The sequence below is a fragment of the Populus nigra genome, chromosome 11, assembly GCF_951802175.1.
Source record: "Populus nigra chromosome 11, ddPopNigr1.1, whole genome shotgun sequence".
Classification (NCBI taxonomy): Eukaryota; Viridiplantae; Streptophyta; class Magnoliopsida; order Malpighiales; family Salicaceae; genus Populus; species Populus nigra.
In genome coordinates, this window is record NC_084862.1 from 695106 (window position 1) to 715090 (window position 19985).

Here is a 19985-nt window from a genome sequence, read left to right on the forward strand (position 1 = left end):
AAAAATAAAAACATAAAATAAATTTATTTCTATATATAATAGTTTTATAATAAATTAAAGTACTCTTAAAACAGAAAATACAATAAAACTTATTATTTTAATCTTTGTCTCCCATGCTTGCTCCGAGACAATAATCAAATCGTTAGTTACCCTTAATTCATTGAATACATTATCCCTTGTTCTTGTTCATCTAAGATCCTGAGATAAATAAACTTTGTGCCAGAGAATAACTAGGTGTGAAAGTTTTGGTAACATGGGCTGCTTAATTAAGGGAACTCATGTACTGTTTCTTTGTCATGACTGCTTTTTATATAATCGACTATTATCTATAAAAAAAAAAGCACGGTACTTGAGGGACAAGCGAGGTTTGTGGCCTTTGAGAACCTACTAAGAAAGCTCCTTCCACTAGACAACAAAAGCCAACCCCAGGCTGCCACTATACCTTCGTGGATTCCTATAAAAGCCCTTCCTTTTTTTCACCACAATATTCATTAAATCACCTCACCCTCCCTCCACCTCCCTGATCCCTGATCTCCCCCTTTCTCTCCTTCAACCATGCTAGCTCAAGTGATACCAGAGCAAACCCTTCAAGTTCAAGGGATTGATCATGTCATAGGCAAGGATAACTCCTCATCTCTCTCATATAAAAGGTGATCATCACTCCTTTTTTACTCTCTCCCTCTTTCTTTTTAATTCGTGGCTTTATTACACATGCTAGCATATGATATGTCAATGCCAGAAATGTAAGATGTTATCAAAGTAATACCTGATACGCATAGCTTGTCTTTCAAACTATTTATACTTCAATGTTACCTTGATTTCTAATTTTACGTCTGCGTAAACAGGTTGGAGGGAAAAGTTGCGATTATAACAGGAGGTGCAAGAGGGATTGGAGAGGCCACAGTGAAACTCTTTGTGAGGCATGGAGCCAAGGTAGTGATTGCTGATATTGAGGATGCTAATGGTATTGCTTTAGCTGAATCTTTATCTCCTTCAGCAGTTTATGTACGTTGTGATGTGTGTTTAGAAGAAGAAATAGAAAGTCTAATCAACCTAACAATTTCTCAATACGGCCGGCTGGACATTCTTTTCAACAATGCTGGAGTTCTTGGCAATCAATCAAAGCACAAAAGCATTATCAATTTTGATGCTGATGAGTTTGATAATATCATGAGAATCAATGTTAGAGGAGCTGCCCTTGGCATGAAACATGCAGCAAGAGTCATGGTGCCTCGACGAAGTGGCTGCGTCATTTCCACAGCTAGTGTAGCTGGTATAATTGGAGGGCTTGGACCCCATGCATATACAGCTTCAAAACATGCTATTGTAGGGTTAACAAAGAACACGGCTTGTGAATTAGGCAGATATGGGATTAGGGTTAATTGTATATCTCCTTTTGGGGTGGCTACTTCCATGCTTGTTAATGCATGGAGGGGTTGCGAGGAAGATGGAGATGATGATGAGAAATGCATGGATTTTGGTGCTCCAAGCGAGGAAGAAATGGAGAAGATGGAGGAACTTGTGAGAGGGCTTGGAAATCTAAAGGGAGCAACACTAAAAGCTAAGGATATTGCCGAGGCTGCTCTTTATCTTGCTAGTGATGAATCCAAGTTTGTAAGTGGTCACAATCTTGTTGTAGATGGTGGTTTTACTACCTTCAAAAACTGCGTAGGACTGTAGCCATGGTTTCTAGATTATTTTGCGAGTCTATATTTGGTTGAAAGTCAATGCAGAAGAGAAAGAAGAATGGAATCTTTATATTATAATGTTAATTTGTTAGTAATTAAAATTGTTTTCTAGTTTTTTTATTAATTAATTATTTCCCGAGACAATTAGTGTCAACTGAGACTGCGAGGACCGACTAGATAGCTAGGGAAGCAAGCTGTTGATGGAGGGTGCTAATTAAGCACAGAGCACAAAGCATCCCACTTGCTTGCTAATACTCTATAATTAATGTTAATCTCATGGCTCAATAAACATGAATATATGTGATAGATTCCTTCTCTCATGAGGAGAATCAACAGATGACACTACAAGACAGCCAAGAAAGTCAGGATACTGCTGTGCACCAATGAACTGAAAACTTTTCATTTATTTATCTCTTTGGTTAGTGATGCATAGTGGGAGAGCCAACACGCGATCAAACCTTAGAGAGGTTTTTTTTTATTATTATAATTATTCATTATTTTTATATTAAATTTATTTTTTATTATTTTAATTGTTTTTTTTATCTTTTTTTCAATCTTATTCTTCAATATTTTGATGATTTAAAATTTTGTTTTGTTATTTTTTAAAATAATTTTTTTTTCAACTTCATTCTTTAATATTTAATTTTTTGAGAATTGGTTTTTATTTTTCAATTTTTTTTCAATGGGGTTATTTTAATTTTATATCCATAGTAGCAAATTAACTCAATTTTTTTTAATTTTTTTTTAGCTTCACCTTTCAACATTTAAGTTGTTTGATAACTAATCTTCATAATTTTATTTAGTCTGCTTTCAATGATGTTATCTTGGTATATATCACGATCAAATCATAAATTTGGCATGCTAGCCTTGATGAACTCAAGTATTTTTTTACATTGTCAATTTATTTATTATCATTATATTTTTTATTTATATTATTTAAATTAATCAAACTTATTAAACATAATTAAATCAATAACCTATTGTTTTTTTTTATCTTTTTAATGCTTACGTCTTCTTAGCATTATTTTTCTATATTGAAAAAAAAACCAAAGGATGGTGGATTGAGATTCCTTGTTAAAAAAAAAAAAGGCAAATCTCTTTTATCTTTTTTGACTTAGACTAGTAAGGGTAATCTTTAATCAGATTTTATGTATATTGAAATTAAGGTTTTCCTATCTTTTTTTAAAAAAAAAAATTATAAAATTATTATAATTTTATAACTCGGATAATAAATTAAGACCGAATAGCTGCTGAGCAGAATGGAGGAGGCCTTTTTGATCATCAAATCCATAAAATATTTTGTATCGAAACTTGTTGTAGTTGAATCAAATGGTTTCGTAACATGGTCTCCACCACTTTGCGGGCAACTTGACTTCAAGGAGGGAACAAAATTGGACTCTATACCAGGGCCATTGTAAATCTCGATCGCAGAGAGTGACGCACCGAGCAAGTCCAGTTGAGTGAGATGCTGGGAAGACAACTACATCCTGGAAGTCTAGTCCATGAGATCGGTAGATGGAAAGAAGCTGCGAGAAGTTGAAAATTAGGGGGGGCGGACTGCTGTTCACGTCATTTTTGCTTGCTGTTCTTGAATCATTTCTTCCTAAATAAGCTGTGTAGGTGCATGAAGGATCCCCCTAGCCACACACAGAACCGAGCTAGGCAGATTAGTTCACTTAGATTTTGTTTTGTGAGAGATTTAGGATTATTGTTATTGTTTTTACAGAAGATAACTAGACACAAGAAATGAAAAATCCTTACAGTTGATACAGAGTCGCGAGCTGCAGCAGCTAAGGTGTCAGCACATGCGCCACATTACCATGGAAAGCTTCATTGAAAGCTAATTTAATTTGGTCAACCACATCAAAGGCCCTGAGTGAGTTCAAATGGGAAGGGCTATCTTCTTGCTGGTGAAGATCATTTCAATCGAGAAATAATCCTTCTCTTTCAAAAAAAGATGTAAGATGGCTTCCTATTAGTTAATTTCAACATGGAAAATCAGCCTCTACAAGCCACCTCCATGCTTGAAAGATGTCTACACATCCAAAGCCCCATATGCCCTTCGAATCAAGAAAATATATTCAGTGAAACATCAAGATACCCCCCCAGTATGAGAACAAGAAGATTCTAAAATATAGGGAAACACACAACATTCAGAAGCAGCATATGGCAAAGTGCAAAAATATACACACTTTTATACATACATGTGACATGCAAAAGCTTCAGCACCCCATCAGCAATGTCATCTGAAGATTACAAGCAGATTGGTTGCCAAAAAAAAAAAAAAACTCATTCGTCAAAGGTACGAGCAGTAGCATTCTGCTTCATTAAGCTAGATTTAGAAAAATTATTCTGATGGCTGCAGAATGCCATTCCAGCAGTGGTGATGCAGCAGAACCTAAGGAATAGGAATAAAAAAAAGGAAGACGAAATTTTTAGAAGAAATTAAGGATCACACACAAATCTTAAATCGCAATTTGTTATCAAAAACATGGATTACAACCTTCTAAATAGGCTAACACAACTAACAAAACAGAATCTTCTAAGCTTAATTTAAAGGTCTTTCTAACCTCTGCTCATTACAAATATTTGATCCATTATAGAAATAGACTCGTAAAATCTTTTAAAAAAATTTAAATATGATCAAATAATCGAATTAAAAATTATAATTTAAACCTATTCATATGATCCAAATATATATATCTGTCTAGGCTATCTAATACATCATATTTGATTGATTGATCAGAATCTCCTGCAAGGCTATACTTGTTGTTCGAATACAATAAATCACATCGGATTGATCAGAATCTTCTTCATCAACAATGAGATTAGGAGCTTGCACTTCTTTTCCCCTGTCATTTTTTTCTTGAAGGAATATAGTCTGATTAGTGGAGAACAAAATAGAATGCAAAATATAATTTCTTGAAATCAAAACAAAGTATTATCACATTTAAATTTCGACAGAGTAAGAGTAATTTTCCTTTTTTCTTGGTAACTCTTGTTAACAATCTCATTCGAAATGTGGAATTCGGCGCTGGCTTGAAAAGGTTTAGAGAAGGTTCTGACTTTTCTTATGTTCCTTTCTCTCTCTCTCTCTCGCAGGCTCTACAGAAGAGACGACATATTTGACTCCCTCCCTGCTCTTCTTCGCAAAGCCTCCTATTCATCTCCTTACTTAGTCACATTTACTTCAACCCCCTCATTTTCACCATCCCCTCCTTTTCTCTCTTATCTCCATCCTTGCAACCATCTCCACAGCCTCATTCCTCGTATTCCTTTTCAACCCCATCATCCCACACAGCCACATCCATTTCCTCCCAACACTTTTTTGGGATATATTTTAGGAAGACTTCCTGAATCTCACTTCCCCTGGATCTTGTGATACACATACTTGTAGTTTGATGTGCATGCAGAACAATCTTATGTTGTTTTGCTTTGGAAATGACAAATCCAAAATGATTAAGGAAAGAAGGAAGTTGAAGTCTTAAACTTCAAACTAGCCCAGTTGAACCCAACATCTATTGCTCAGACTCTTCTATTTTCTGGTTCAAGAAGTGAAACAAACGAAGGTGAGATTTTTTCAAGAACATTGATGGAGCAAAACACTAATCAAGACTTTCTATGGAGCCACCACCTTCGTAAGCCTTGGACTAAAGATAAGCGGAAAGAGGACACTGGCTCGCTCGCTGGGGCTTGGAGAATAAATGAGAGCGAAAAGCACTCGAAATGACAACGTATTTCAGTCCCTTGTTTTTTGATATCTGGTTTTTTTTTTCCAGTCTAAATTGTACAATTTGCGTGCATGCAATGACTAAGTAGGAGGGGCTCGACTCTGGTTCAAATCCTGTCATTGTTATCTTAGGAACAAATTCAATGAGAAGGAGTTAAAATCCTATAATCCTTGAAGTTGTTCTGTGATTTCCAGCAAGTCCTGCTTCTTACAAATGTCAACTAAAACCTCTATTGTGTTAGATTTTTCACCCTTTTCACATAAATTCTGCTGTCTTCTGGGAGCTTCGCAGCTAAAGGATAATAAATTAGAAAGGATTTAAGGATTCATATGTCAGTTTCTCCGGTTCCAATGGTTAGGATTTCTTAGGCTGGCATTTTTGCACTTAGGTTAAGTTATTCTTGGGCTAGTTTTTTCTCTGCGGTCAGGTGTTTGTATTAATCCACCATGAAAGCATGCTCATTTTAGTTAACTCTTTTCAATATATCTGTTGCAACAAAGATAAAAATAAGAGAAGGAAAAATAGCGAGCATGTTACAATAATTCATATGGATTTATCAATTGATCTACTTGACAAGGAATAGTGCTAACTTCATATCATTGACCATTAGATTGGAAATTGCAGAATAATGTTTTCTCTTACAAATCCAAACTTTAATGCTCCCATTAGTCTCACTTTTCTCTTAAAATTTCAAACATCAATTCACCTGTCTCTCTTAGTAACACAATCCTCGATTTTCCTGACTCAAGGAATATATATGGATGTCAATTAGTTCATGTCCTTATTGGCGAATGTAACTGTAATATGCGTAATCACATAAGGAATGTTTGATACTGTAATGTCATTGTAGCATTACCTTCAGCTACACTTTCCTCTTGATCGCCAGAGTCTTGGGAAAATTGCTCTCTTGTCTCATGTATGTGAGAATTTTATATAATTCTAGATTGAGTGGCAGCACTCAACAGGATAGATTGCTAGTTTGGAAATATTACTAAAGATATTGAAAACAGATTACTTGAAAAATTCAGGAATTTTTCTTCCTCAGCTCATAATAATATTATCTAGTGTAATGATTTATCAAGTAAGATGACGAATAGTTATAATATATACTTGTTGTAGTTGACATACATACCGGTAAAGTGATGGCACTGGTGGATGCTATGATTCAAACACTCACGGAGGAATTGTTTACAGCTCTCATGAACCAAGCTCAATATGCACTTGATTTTAAAAGTCAGTTTGAGAGAATGAAGACACAACTTGAGCTTATGAAGGCCTTTCTCAATGACACTGAGATCCTCAAGACCAAGAAGGAAGTTCTGAAATTGACAATGATTCAGATCAGGGAACTGATTTATGAAGCGGATGACTTGCTGACAGATTGCCGAATCAGAGATGAATATCAGAAAGATGGGCGCTGCTCCAATTTCTCGGCTAGCATGTTATTATTCTTATATCGGACAGGCAAGAAGTTGAAAGATATCAATTTGAGAATAGAGAAACTGGAGAATAGCTTGAGGGTCTATCTGACACCGCAACTGTTCAGCATCCAAGAAAATGTACACCAAGTGACAGGATTTAGCTGTCAGGATTATGATCCAGCTAACAAAGTTGGACTGGAACATGATGCAAGAAAGATAAAGGAGTGGATTATTTCGAAAGCCAAGGTACTTCATAGGATTGGCATGATAGGGATGGGGGGCTTGGGCAAAAGCACCATTGCCCAGAAACTTTTTAATGATGAAGACGTGCGTTCTTTCTTTAAGAATATGATTTGGTTGTCGGTTTCTCAAGATTTCAGTGAGGAACAGATCATGAAGAGCATGTTGAAACAGTTATATGAAGAGAAGACAAACAGATCTGTGGAGAATTTAGAACAAGAGAAGAAAAGCAGATCCATTGAAAGGTTTGAGCACGAAAGGGAAAGAAGATCCCTGGAGACATTAGAGCAAGTTGAATTTGTATTGAATCAGGAAATAGCAGAGAAAATAAAACAGTTGGAAGACAAAAAAGGGAAAGAAATATCAGAATTGCCAATAGAGGACAAAGCCCAGATCATGCACAAAATTCACCTGTTACTTGAGCATATGACCTGTCTCATTGTTATGGATGATGTCTGGAGCATCCGTATAGATTGGTGGAATCAGTTATGCTCTGGCCTGGAGAAGCCAACTGGTAAAAACAGTTGCATCATGATCACAACAAGAAATGAAGAAGTTGCAACCAATATGGGAGTTGAAAAGTCCAGAATTCATCGGCCTAGTTTTCTAGACGATGATGAAAGCTGGTCATTGTTTTGCAAGTATGCATTTTATGCGAGCAAGGAGATATGCGATGATCAGCAGCTTGAAAACGTAGGCAGAGATATTGTTCAGAAATGTGGTGGACTTCCACTAGCAATCAAAACAATAGCAGCTTTACTATCACAGAAACGGCACTCCCTTGTTGAGTGGAAACATATTTATAGAGGTTTCCATGAATTGACAACTAGAGGACAGGTTAGCTCAGTATTTGCTTGTCTGCAACTGAGCTACAATGCACTCCCAGTGCATCTAAAGCAACTCTTTCTGTGCTTCTCTATTTATCCTGAAGATTTTGAGATTCCAGCTGAACAGTTAGTGCTTTGGTGGATTGGAGAGGGTTTCATTCGGGGCAAGGACTCCAAAACTGCTATAGAATTGGGGTACGTATATCTCACAGAGTTAGTCCAAAGATGTCTGGTTGAAGTAGTGGACCAAAGAGGCTACGATGGAAAAATCTACGGTTGTAGAATGCACGATCTGGTTCGTGATATGACTATTGTGATTGCAAAAGATGAGTCATTTTGCAGCTTTGAAGAAGGCAGGCAGAAGTTGACATCAGAGTCTAGGCGGTTAGGTTTCACAAGTGAAATGAGCACTAAATCATTGAAACACTGTCCCAAGCTCAGGGCCTTGTTAATGATGTCAAGCATTCAAAGACTCTGTTGTGATGACATGGAGAGTCTTAGTTCCCTCAGAGTGTTGGATCTATCTTACTTTGAATTGGCAACCACCGCTGTGCAGGATCTCCTGAAATGGATTGTTTCGTTAAAGCACCTGGCATATTTGAATCTTAGTGGAGTCAGAGGCATCGGAGAATTACCATCTTCAATTAAAAAACTTCGTAACCTCCAGGTTTTTGTTTTATACGGTTGCACTGATTTATTCATGCTACATCCATTTATAACTCATCTGAAAAATATGGTGGTCTTAGACTTCAGGTCTTGCCCTCTCATTTACCTACCCAAGGGTATTGGAATGCTCTCCCAGCTTCAAGAATTGTCTGGATTTGTGATGGGGCGTTTATCTAACGAACATTGTTGTCATCTTCTTGAGCTTCAGGACCTATCCCAACTTAGAGTACTTCGAATGTACTTAAATGCTCACAGTGAAATTGCAGAAAATGAAACGGAGGTGTTATCAAAGCTCAAGAAACTTAAGGTTCTAGAGCTGAATGCACATTATTGTAAAGACCACAATACTTTAATGATGCTCGATGACCTCTATCCTCCCCCTAGCCTTCAGGAGCTGTATATTGGGGGTTATCACTGCGAAACACTTCCTGCATGGATTAATCCTGAAAAACTTTCTAATTTACGGTACATCAGTATTCAGGATTCAGACATCAACTTCTTCGAAACCAGTCCTCAATCAGTGAATGGAAGACTCTTTACTTGGAATGTTGAAGGTTTATGTTTCAAGAAATTGCAGAGCTTAAAGCTAGACTGGAAGAACCTGGAAGAGGATATGCCTTTGTTACGCAATGCAGAGGTCAGGAGTTGTATTAATTTCCGAAATTTTCCCCATCCCAACAAGTTTGTATGGAGGAAGGGTGAAGAATGAAGAATCCATGAGCTCCAAAATTCAAGAATCAAACCGAAATGTCCTTCCATTCGTTGATTCTATGTGTGCGTTTGTCGCACGCGCATTCATCATGTACTTTGGTGATGAGCTTTGTATGCTTGGATAGTTGGATTGTTTTCTAAATTTGTTTAAGATGAATCTTCGTTTTGCTTGTAATGGAAGCAGAAAACATCTTGTACTGTATTATGCTAGCCATCATGTCCTGGCATTAGAGAGGTAATGCTAAGATGAAGAGTATCAAAGGTAAAATTTATGAAGGGCTCTCCGTTGTCTTTGTTCATAGTTAAATTACACACTTAACAAGTACTTGTAAGAGTACTGCATTTCACTCATTAAACACGTAAAACATGATTGTAAAAGACACAACTTGAGTTTACGAGGGCCTTTCTCAATGACACAAGACCCTCAAAAATAAGAAGAAAGCTCTGAAGTTGACAATGATTCGGATCAAAGACTTGATTTATGAAGCTGATGACTTTCTGACAGATTGCCGAATTAGAGAAACAATATCAGAAAGATGACCACTGCTTCGATTTCTCGCCTGAGAAGTCATTATTCTTTTATCGGACTGGCAAGAAGTTGAAGGAGATCAGTTTGCAAATAGAGCAGATGGAGAATAGCTTGAGGGCTGTTTGACACCGCAACAATTGAGCATCGAAGAAAATTTACACCAAATGACAGGATTTACCTGTCAGAATTTTGACACGTCCAACAGGATCGGATTGGAAAAGGATGCAAAAGAGATAAAAGGGTGGATTATTTATGCAGACAAGGCACTCCACAGCGTTGGCTTTGTGAGGATGGGGGGCTTAGGCAAAAGCACCATGGCCCAGAAAATGATTTACAGTTTTACACCATTGATCTTCATAACTAAATAAAAAAAACGAATCTACTGCTTTCACGTCTAGAAGGTATTTACTATTTATAGTTTAATTCACATGAAATTACCAAAAACTCCACATAAACAAACTGAAACCCTACCCAACACTCTTTTGTCCCTATAAAAGGACGTGATAAGCAAAGTAAGCAGTCGGCTGTCATCTCCAAAGTTCCCATCCTCTAATTCATACGTCTCTTCAACCATTACTCTCCTGGTATGGTGTAACTGTAATCTATTTTATATTTTGATTTTTCTAGTATCACAATTAGTGGAAGATTTCAGGGAAACATGTTTTTGCTCTCTCTTTTGTTCATGAATTTCATCATACATAGTCATCGATTGTGAGAATGAAACATTACGAATATATATTCTATTTGTGCAATCAAATGGAATATAAAATTTTTCATTTATAATTATCATTAACATAGCTTTAATAGATGGATGGATACTGTTTAGCAGTGAAATTTGAATAAGGTACTTTGTATAATTATGTATAATTGCGTTTATGATTAAGCTAGTAATCCTTCTTTGCAAAGTCATTTATTATTTTTCCTTTAATTACTATAATCAATGACTTTGCAAAGATAGATTTACTAGCTAAATCTTAAAAGCTTTTGGAAGCGAAGCGATGCCACAATCGGATGAATGCTTCAGATCCCCTCAGCAAAATCTACAGATATGCTTGCTTGATTCTTTAGGTATATGTACTGTCTTATGTATTCGACAAACTATTAACTTTTATTGATTTTCAGGCTGCTACAACATATAGTGTTGTAATACTACTTGTTTCCAGTATGCTAATAGGGTTATGTTACACGGCGCAACCAGTGCTTTGAATGTATGATAAGCCTCTTTGTTTTTGTCTTTGAAACTGCTTGTAATATTGGACCCTTTTTTTTTAATTTAATCTATCTTCCATTCAGTTCCATGCACATCTACCCTTCTTCTTTTTCTTGAATCAACTTATAATGAGCAGATCCCTACTTGCTTTCAGAAATTAAGATCCCTACCAGCTTTCAGAAAGATGTGCTGAATGAGAGAATAACATTAATGATTTGTGATTTTGTGTGGGCTAAAGTGAATACAGCAGCAGCAGCAGATGTGCTGTGGTGACATTGTAGTAACTTCTTGTTCCAATATGCTAACAGTTAGGTTATAGGTGCTGAAACGCTTGATTTAGTGCTAATGTGTCATGATTTTAAGCTCTTTATTGTTTTTTTTCCTTGCAACAGCTTGTAGTATTGGACTCTTAACCTTTATTCCCTTTAATTAAAAAATGGTACAGTAAGCTCTTTGTGAAAGAGATGTGAAATTTCATGCAAGCTCATTAAATACCCTTTGTTTGATTGTGTCAATTAGTTTTGTAATATCGTATAGGGTTTATTTTGAACTGAGGAGCCAGGATATTTAATTTGTCAAGATTTTGCCTCCGAAAATACCAATCTGCCAAGATTAATTGGAGTTTAGAGGAGACAAAATAGAAATTTGTAGAGATATTCAACGCCATGCACATGAAAAATAGTGAACGTACACCTTTAATAAAAGATTTCTACCCTTTTTGACTGTTAAAGTAACTTTAACACAGGATTCTTCCACACTTGCAAGAACTCATTGATTTTAAACCATTGGATTCTTTCTCACCTCTTGCGTTGGATTTGTTTCTTATAAAGCTTCCTTTTATGTCTATGATGTGTTTTTTTGATAGCTTTTGTAGTTTTAATGTAAGGTTTCCTTTGAGGTGAAAAGTTTTGGAGTAAGGTAAAATATTCAAGGTGTAAAAAAATATTAAAATGATAAGTTTTGGAGTAAGGTCATAAAATGAGCAGAAATCATAAATGTGTTGGTCCACCCTTGAATTTCAAACGAGATTAGATTTTGTAACGAGAAATCAGCTAACTAAAATGCATGGCAAAATAAGCATTCATTCTGTAGATACAATGTCATCTGCATCTTATTGATAAGGATTTTTCATTTGTTCAAGATAATAAATTTTAAATTATTTATATTTATCCTCGAATATTTCTTTCTTTTTTAATCTTGATAGCAAGAACAATTTGGGTGGAAAAGAAGATGATGTGTTTTCAGCTTTTGCGTCAGAGTGCTAAACAGTTGAATAATTTATATTTATATTTTTGTTTGAATAATTTACAAAATGAAATTACCAAACTCTAGCTTAGCCACTTTGGTCCATATAAAACGACATGATTGCCAATGCATAAGCCGTCCGCTGCCATGTCCAAGGCTTCCCTCATCTTCATCCCTTCCTTTCTGGCTGTCTCTGCATTTACAATCCCAAAAAACTAATCGAAAGTCGTATAGGAATTCCACCAAAGAAAAAAAACCGCACGCATCTCAAACTCCCTTTCTTTTTATGGAAGGAACAAGCCTTATCCATGTCACCTATCTTCTCTTTTATATCAGACAATAGAGTCAACCATGGCAGTCACTTAGTCGCTTCAGCTTTTATTGATTCTATATTTCATCTTCAACAGCAATTGGGTATGGTGCAATCACGTTTCTAGTTTGATCTTCGCACTTATTCAACTAGAACGAGATACAAGAGCAAAGATATGATGGGTTCTTTGCCATTCTATTGTGAGAATGGAGCATTTCGAATTTTGATTTCAACCATTCTCATTTTAACTTGCATGGATATTGTTTAGGAAGTGGATTGGTTGAAACTTAGGTAATATAATGCATTTTCTTCATGAAATTTTTTATTCTGTTCAATAACAATAATTAAAAGTAGTTAAGGCAATACAATTTTTATTTGATGCCTTTGCTTCTTTCAATATGTAATTATCAAAATTAATTGTGATAATGAAGCATTACGGATGTATATTTGTTTTGTTCAAACAAACTGAACATTTTCTTATGATAATATGTATTCATTTTTTTAAAATTTATTGGATTTAATTTGTTTATGATGCTAGTGTAGATTATTTGATTTTCTGAGTTATTGAATTCAGATTTTCTCATTTTCTGTTTTAACTTTTGGCTAAATCTAACTGCCTTTATCTATATGACTGTTGATTCATAGCCGGAGTTGTCAATTGTGCTCTTCTTTCTTCTTCAATCAACATATGTTGAGTAGTTTTTGCATCTGCTGTGTGATTGATGTGTTGGACAGGAGGATAGCATCCCTGCCTTGCTTAATTATGTATAGGCTGAAGTTAATTCAGCAGTAGCAGTGGATCATTTCAGCTGAATGGTTTTATCTCAAATTATAGCAGATTAATGTCGAATCAGAGATTAACCTTTTAAACTTTATTATTACTTGCTGTACCATTCTGTCTGGCTTTGTGCACACTTAAAATGTTCATAGACTTGGTGATAATTGTGCCAGTGCCTTAAATGGGATGCTGCATTGCTCCTCGCCGCTAAGCTAGCGGTCTGTCTGCTGGAGCTGTCTTCCTTCAAAACAGATTGATGTAAATGCAGATGGGAGCCCATTTAGTAAAATCTTGGCCCTTTGGTTCCAGGTGTTTTAATTAGTGATGGACATGGTTGGTTGATACTCGCATCACAGGTTCCTTTATGCTTATATGGACCATAACAAATATGGTGGCAACAATAAGCTTGGAATTGGGCATCAAAAAATGTTATTCTTGAATCAGATTCCCAACAGTGCTGTTGCAAGCCTGATCAGATGAGCTCATCTATCACCCTTGTTCTGTATTGCTTGAAGCCATTAAAGAAATTTTGCAGGGAAGATGTGCTGCGTGATGCATATGAACCTGTGCAGATATCTTAGCTAAGATGGGTGCCTCTTAGCACAGTGATCTTCTGTTTTGGTCTTCATCCCCATCTAAGCTCGTACAGCTCTGTTTCGCTTTTGTTCACAGTACCAAAAAAGGCACCATGGATGAACCAGCTTGCCCATAATGGTGACAAGGTGTGAAACAAAATAACTTTTCAACAACAGAGATTTCAGAAACACAATTGTAAAATTATTCCATTCAATTCATGGCATTTAATTAACGCGGCCTCAATATTTTTGCTTTAGCTTCTTTGTTTCTCACAACCACAGCTATTCCATTAGCATGCAATATCTTCAATTTATGATCTTAGATGACATTAGGCGGCCGTTTGAGGTAATAAGTGGTAGCGTGCTATTCCTTTGACGATTGATATATGGTATCATTTCGAATTATGCACTAAAAGGAAGTTGTGAATGCACTAATTCAAGTATAAATAGAAATTCGGTTATTAAATCCATTCAAATAAGTTTATTGGAACTTGATACAAGTCAGATTTTAAAAAAAAAAATATTTAGATATTGATAAAGTAAGTTAATTAAAAAAAAATTAAAATCAAGTTATTTTAACTTTTAAAATTGAAATGACATGTATGATGTAATTGACTTAATTAAAATTTGAATTTACTTTAATATAACTTATTAAAAAAATTATTTCATTTTGGATTCGGTTGATCAAGTTTTATTATTATAAAATGAAATCTAAACTGATTTAACCTTCACTTGAGAAAACAATAGAATAAACTATCATTAAGAGGGTATTTGGTAATTTAGTAATTGTAATTTTTTAAAGTATTTTTTATTTAAAAATATATTAAAATAATATATTTTTTAATTTTTTAATTATTGTTTATATTAAAATATCAAAAAAAATATATAATTTAAAATAAATAAAAAATATTAATTTTTTAAAAAATATTTTTAAAACATGCAAATAAACTGAATTTAAAAGTACAACCTGTATCCTGGATTTGAGAATTTATGGCTAGAAAAATCTTTTTGATGTTGAAAGCTTTACAGGGGTATAAAACAAGCCCATTACCAAACACACTTGTCACACGAAACGACATCGTACCAAAGCAAACAAAAACTCCATCGTCATGTCCAAACTCTCTCATCTTGATCCCTCTTTCTTCTTCCCCGTCATCATCATCAACAATGCATCGAAATCAAAACTCTCCATTTCCTATCCTCCACTAACAAAACCAAACCCAAAAACCCAATGGAGAAACACATTGAAAATTTCTTAAACAAAGTCTCATTGGTTTTCATAGCCATAGCCACAATCACCCTTCTCTACCTTTCCCTTCAAACCCCACAAACTTGTATCCCACCAAACACACCCCCCACAAAACCCCACCTCAAATTCCCTTCTTCTACATGCGACCCTTCTCTAAACCACCCTTACATGGATCCTACCAAGAAAAGATTGAAACTTTGGTCTTCAAAATCTTGGCTTTCTCAAGTCTCTTCTTTCACAACTTTCTTCCAAAGTCTGAATCTTTTGAACAATGAAACCAAAGTACTCTGTGTTTCAGCAGGTGCTGGACATGAAGTGATGGCGCTGAATAACATGGGTGTTAGTGATGTTACTGGTGTTGAGATAGTGGATTCTTTGCCATTAGTTAAAAGGGCTGACCCCAATAACTTGCCCTTCTTTGATGGGGTTTTTGATTTGGCTTTTAGTGCTCATTTAGAAGAGGCTTTGTTTCCTTTGAGGTTTGCTGGGGAGATGGAGAGGACTGTGAGGAATGGTGGGGTTTGTGTGGTTGTTGTAGAGGAATGTGGTGGAGTGGAGGTGGATGCAATTGTTGGATTGTTTAGGAAGTCTATGTTTGTTGGCGCTGAGAATGTTACATTGACTGGGATGAGGATGACCAGGATTATTATGAGAGTTGGTGTTTCTTCTTCTTCTTCATGATTTCCATCGGTACTTATGCTTCCTTTTTCCTTGATTTGATTTTATTGTATCAGTTTTGGGGTTGGTGTTAATTTCTGTTTGTAATTCTGTTAATGATTTTTGACAGTTACTGTAGTTTGCTTTTGGTAATGAAAATTATTAGTCTTTGTTGATATTAATCCAAAACTGAATCTTAATAATCTTTGGCAAATGGCATTGGAAGTGGAAAATTCAGCTGGGAAGAAAAAAGAGCAACATTGTTTGACCATTGGATGATTGAAGCTCCAACAATCTGAATAAGCTCAGGACTTTTTCTTAGAATTTAAGATTGGAGGAATTAGATTTTGTATTTTTCATGTTTCTTCACATCTCTTGCAGTGGCTCTGTTGGTATTAGTTCTGAATCTAACTAGAGAGTTTCTTTATACACGAATTGTATTTTGGCAGTCTAGTTTATGTCTTTGTTCCTTAGAAAGTTGAGAATCGGCAGACTGACGTGCTGGTTCTTTTCTCTCTTCGGTAACAGCACTGTGATTCTATTGGGCCATTTGCTTTATCTTGCAACTTTCGTGTTGGTTTTGTATATATATGAAACGAAACTAATAATTATGAACCTTAGTGATTGGATGCTCATAACTAGTATTAATAAATTTAGATATTATCATAACATTGTATAAATGAATTTATATGATTTTGTTGGCACAGTAAATAAGTATTGCCTTTTGAAGAAGATTACTATACTGTTTTATGTTGAATCCATTTCCTTAGTTGGTAAATGACTTTGGCTTGTCAAAATTGTTTTTCTGTAGTTTTCTGTACCCATCAATGAAGGGCTTCAAGAGGCATAATCGATGGATGTCAAAGAAATAATGCAAATTCAGTGCTGGTACATGTAATATCTCCTTTGATGATCAGCAATATGTTTGGAGTGAAGCTCAACTATTTTGCTGCTTTAGCAAATGGAGTTTGTCATCGAGGAAGTTGCAATTTGCCATGGGACACATGATTCTTCAGAGATAAATGGCTTGTTAGTGTCTGATTTATGACACCGCATTAAGTCGAAGTGTTCATGAACAATTCAGTAAGATTTTCATGCAGACTAATATTTTTGCCCTTGAAAATTAATTCCAGCTGTCTTTTCCTGAAGTACATACAAGACAGGCATTTAGTTTTTGCTTGCATGTCCATTTTTTCTGGCCATACCATTTTCAAGATTCGGTAGTGGCATTGAACAGCAAAGTAAACTTCATGCAAGTAATTGTAGATCGAGATGGTTTCTTTCTATTCTCATACTGAATTGAATCAATAAAGGTATTTTAGACCAAGTTATTATTTACATCCGTGTGTTCATCCTTTTTCTTTGTTTCTGTATTATGTTCTGTTAGAACTCCATCTTCACGATCCTTGCTTCCCCATCCACCAAGGCTCTTACACCTTTTCAACTCCATCTTCACGATCCTTGCTTCCCCATCCACCAAGGCTCTTACACCTTTTCAACCTTTGATTGAGCCAAGTTTTTCATTAGCAGTAAACCAGCCATTCATTTCTGAAAATGAAGATCTATTGGTTAAGTTGTCTGCAAGGTCTCAAGCAGACAACCAGCGAAAATATATATTTGGGAAAAACCCATTAGCACCTAAATAGCATGGTTGAATTAAGAACTGCAGATACAATGAAGTCTTTATATCCCAGTTCAACACACTAGTACTCATTCAGCTTAGAAAAACCGCCCAAAGGTATTTGCTACATCCAGGGGGTGGAGCAACAATGGAACTATTCTTTCTGGACCGTGCATCAAAAGCATGGATGAACAGAAGGCTTATCAACAGGTCTAATGAAGCTAACCACTATCTTGATGTATTAGGAAATTCAGGCATTTGAAAGCTTGAGGAATCTCATGAACTATGAGCTTCCTTGATGAGAAGATTTCTGGTGCTGCAATCTCTACTCCATGAATAGACAAACCCTATGTCACATTTGCACCATTAATAATCTCAAGATCTTCACAAGGGAGCAATGTCATCAGGCTTTGTTTATGTGGTAATGCAGCAAGTTCAATGTATGTAACCCTTAGAGGCAGTACGTGAAACCTCACAATCTTCTCAAGAATCGGAGATGAAGATGCCACAAACTCAAACTCTGAAGGAGCAAAGATTGTTACAGAACTCAAGCTTTTGTGATCCGCAAGAATCCTGTTAATAACAGACTTCAATCCAATTGCAAATAACACAATTCTGTGGGAGCTAAGCAAATGGATAATCCTTGTCCATTCAACAATGATCTTGGGGTCATTAGCATCTGAAACTAAATTGGAAATTGCATCACAAATTGGAGCTTGAATAGGCTACCATCCAAGAGAAACATCTTTAGACCTCAGTGATGAAAGTGGTGCAAGAACACCATCAGTTGCAATGTCTTTCAAGAACCATGTCAGGCTGTGATACCAATACATGATTGATCTCAAGCAGTCTTTCTTTCTCATCAATCCTAGTTACAGCAAGTTTCTTTTGACCGACAAGTGTTGGGAAGCAACTGCCTTGAGGTTTCTTAAAGACATCCTCCATAGATAGTTTCAAAGGAGAGGTGGTATTGAAGGATTTTTTTCAAGAACCAGGGAGGGAGGGAGGTATTAGAAAGGGAAGAGTCTTTAATGGCAAAGATGGTTATGTTAGGAGATAAAAAGAACATTTCAGGGGAAAGCAAGAGAAGGGTAGCCGTGATAATGAACCCAGCTTCCCTTAGAGTTCTTGACGCATTCAATGAGGTAATTGCTTGTTGGTCTTGTTGCATTGCTGGATGGTGAATTCAATGCAGTGGAGATTTCTATGAACGCCAAGACTACTGAGGTGTTTTCATATTATTTTGATATATTAATATTATATTAATATTAAAAATAATTTTTAAAAAATAACCTGTCATATTATAATTATTACTCAAATTCTGAAGGAGCAAAAATTAACCTGTTATGTCAAATAGTAATAATTATAATTATTTTAAAAGAAAATAACCTGTCATATTAAATAGTGATAATTATAATTATTTCTTTTTTTTAAGATGATAATTTGACCTAACTGAATGGAATTCTAACCTTAACCGTTTATAATATAATCAAGATCAATATATTTATCTAATTTTACTTGAAATTAGGATTAGGTATGGATTGGATTTGGTTTGACCATCTCTTAATTCTTGTCCTCTATCCTAACTTGGGTTTTCATGTGTTTGGAAAAATATAATTTCATTTCAAAACTCTTTTATTAAAATGTTTTTTTTTTCTCTTTTCCTTTTTTATTTCAATCTTTTGTCCAAGCAAGAAGGGTGAGACATTAGGATACAAAAAACTTAGTAAAAAAAACTATAAACTATAATTTATTTTTTCAAATCACACTCACATAATCTAAACATACACCCTCCAATGGCAGCTAGATTCTAGAGGATCACAGCCTTGTATGTGCTGGCATGAAAAAAGTCCAAATTTGAATTTGAGTCCAAGTTGGTGCGTCAGATTCAGTAGGAGTCAATGGTAGCTCTAGAAATTTGTATTAATGAGAGGAGGTCTTGATAGTGACATGAACAGGGAGGGATAGCTGAGGACTTGCTTTTAGTTGGTTCTAGCTTTACTGCATTTGATACTTTGACCTAAAATTACTTGGGAAGTTTTGCCATTGTCAACGTTTGTCCCATGAGAAACTTTATATTATTTTAAAAATAATTGGTGGTATTTACTCTAAAAATAAAGATATTCTTATTGTTTTTAATAATTCTATGTATTTTTGATGTGTATACTCAATCAAATTTCTCCATACTAATTTAATTAATTCTATTATATATCATCATACCTCACCACCTCTTTTCTTTATATATATATTTAAAGAAAAAAAATTGTTAAGCTAAAAGGATGGAACACGCTAATTTATAGCCATAGGAGGTTAACTACTTGCATCATCCTTATCACGGTTTGCATGTGTTTTATTTTTTTAGGTTTTTTTTTGTTTTTTTTTTAATTTTAGCTTTATATATTTAAATTATTGGGGTTTGACCATTATTATATTTTTTTAATTATTTTTATATGAGGTTGGTTCAGCCTCATAACATGGATTACTAGTGTGACATATTTTCTTTTGGTTATCATTATCATCTTTTTTT

At 35.2% G+C, this 19985-nt stretch overlaps 4 protein-coding genes and 1 long non-coding RNA gene across 5 annotated transcripts; 4 read left to right on the plus strand and 1 right to left on the minus strand.

The window, feature by feature from the left end:
• The first annotated feature begins 462 nt into the window (after positions 1-462).
• On the plus strand, positions 463-1766 carry LOC133668802 (short-chain dehydrogenase reductase 2a-like). Its single transcript, XM_062088810.1, has 2 exons — positions 463-650; positions 846-1766. Exons 1-2 carry the CDS (start codon positions 556-558, stop codon positions 1678-1680), a joined length of 930 nt encoding a protein of 309 aa, XP_061944794.1. The 5' UTR covers positions 463-555; the 3' UTR covers positions 1681-1766.
• A 4761-nt stretch (positions 1767-6527) lies between these two features.
• LOC133668623 (disease resistance RPP13-like protein 4) lies at positions 6528-9939 on the plus strand. Its single transcript, XM_062088578.1, has 3 exons — positions 6528-7281; positions 7462-9210; positions 9790-9939. Exons 1-3 carry the CDS (start codon positions 6562-6564, stop codon positions 9937-9939), a joined length of 2619 nt encoding a protein of 872 aa, XP_061944562.1. The 5' UTR covers positions 6528-6561.
• A 318-nt stretch (positions 9940-10257) lies between these two features.
• Positions 10258-14188, plus strand: LOC133667916 (uncharacterized). The gene is made up of 2 exons (XR_009833591.1): positions 10258-11021; positions 11178-14188. It is a non-coding gene; the product is annotated as an uncharacterized LOC133667916 (long non-coding RNA).
• An 815-nt stretch (positions 14189-15003) lies between these two features.
• Positions 15004-17175, plus strand: LOC133668034 (uncharacterized). Its single transcript, XM_062087772.1, has 2 exons — positions 15004-15870; positions 16649-17175. The coding sequence occupies exon 1, from the start codon at positions 15163-15165 to the stop codon at positions 15859-15861; it is 699 nt and encodes a 232-aa protein (XP_061943756.1). The 5' UTR covers positions 15004-15162; the 3' UTR covers positions 15862-15870; positions 16649-17175.
• A 630-nt stretch (positions 17176-17805) lies between these two features.
• LOC133668624 (fasciclin-like arabinogalactan protein 21) lies at positions 17806-18403 on the minus strand. Its single transcript, XM_062088579.1, has 2 exons — positions 18266-18403; positions 17806-18183 (listed from the first exon to the last, which is right to left on the minus strand). Exons 1-2 carry the CDS (start codon positions 18401-18403, stop codon positions 17806-17808), a joined length of 516 nt encoding a protein of 171 aa, XP_061944563.1.
• Positions 18404-19985: the final 1582 nt, after the last annotated feature.

Excerpts from the sequence above, each read along its gene's own strand:
- LOC133668802 (XM_062088810.1), top strand. The coding sequence starts at position 556 with ATGCTAGCTCAAGTGATACCAGAGCAAACCCTTCAAGTTCAAGGGATT. Across the intron at positions 651-845 it reads TCATCTCTCTCATATAAAAG|GTTGGAGGGAAAAGTTGCGA; the intron begins GTGATCATCACT and ends CTGCGTAAACAG.
- LOC133668623 (XM_062088578.1), top strand. The coding sequence starts at position 6,562 with ATGGCACTGGTGGATGCTATGATTCAAACACTCACGGAGGAATTGTTT. Across the intron at positions 7,282-7,461 it reads AAGAGAAGACAAACAGATCT|GACAAAGCCCAGATCATGCA; the intron begins GTGGAGAATTTA and ends TTGCCAATAGAG. Across the intron at positions 9,211-9,789 it reads CTTTGTTACGCAATGCAGAG|ATTGCCGAATTAGAGAAACA; the intron begins GTCAGGAGTTGT and ends ACTTTCTGACAG.
- LOC133668034 (XM_062087772.1), top strand. The coding sequence starts at position 15,163 with ATGGAGAAACACATTGAAAATTTCTTAAACAAAGTCTCATTGGTTTTC.
- LOC133668624 (XM_062088579.1), bottom strand. The coding sequence starts at position 18,403 with ATGGAGGATGTCTTTAAGAAACCTCAAGGCAGTTGCTTCCCAACACTT. Across the intron at positions 18,184-18,265 it reads TGGTATCACAGCCTGACATG|CCTATTCAAGCTCCAATTTG; the intron begins GTTCTTGAAAGA and ends CTTGGATGGTAG.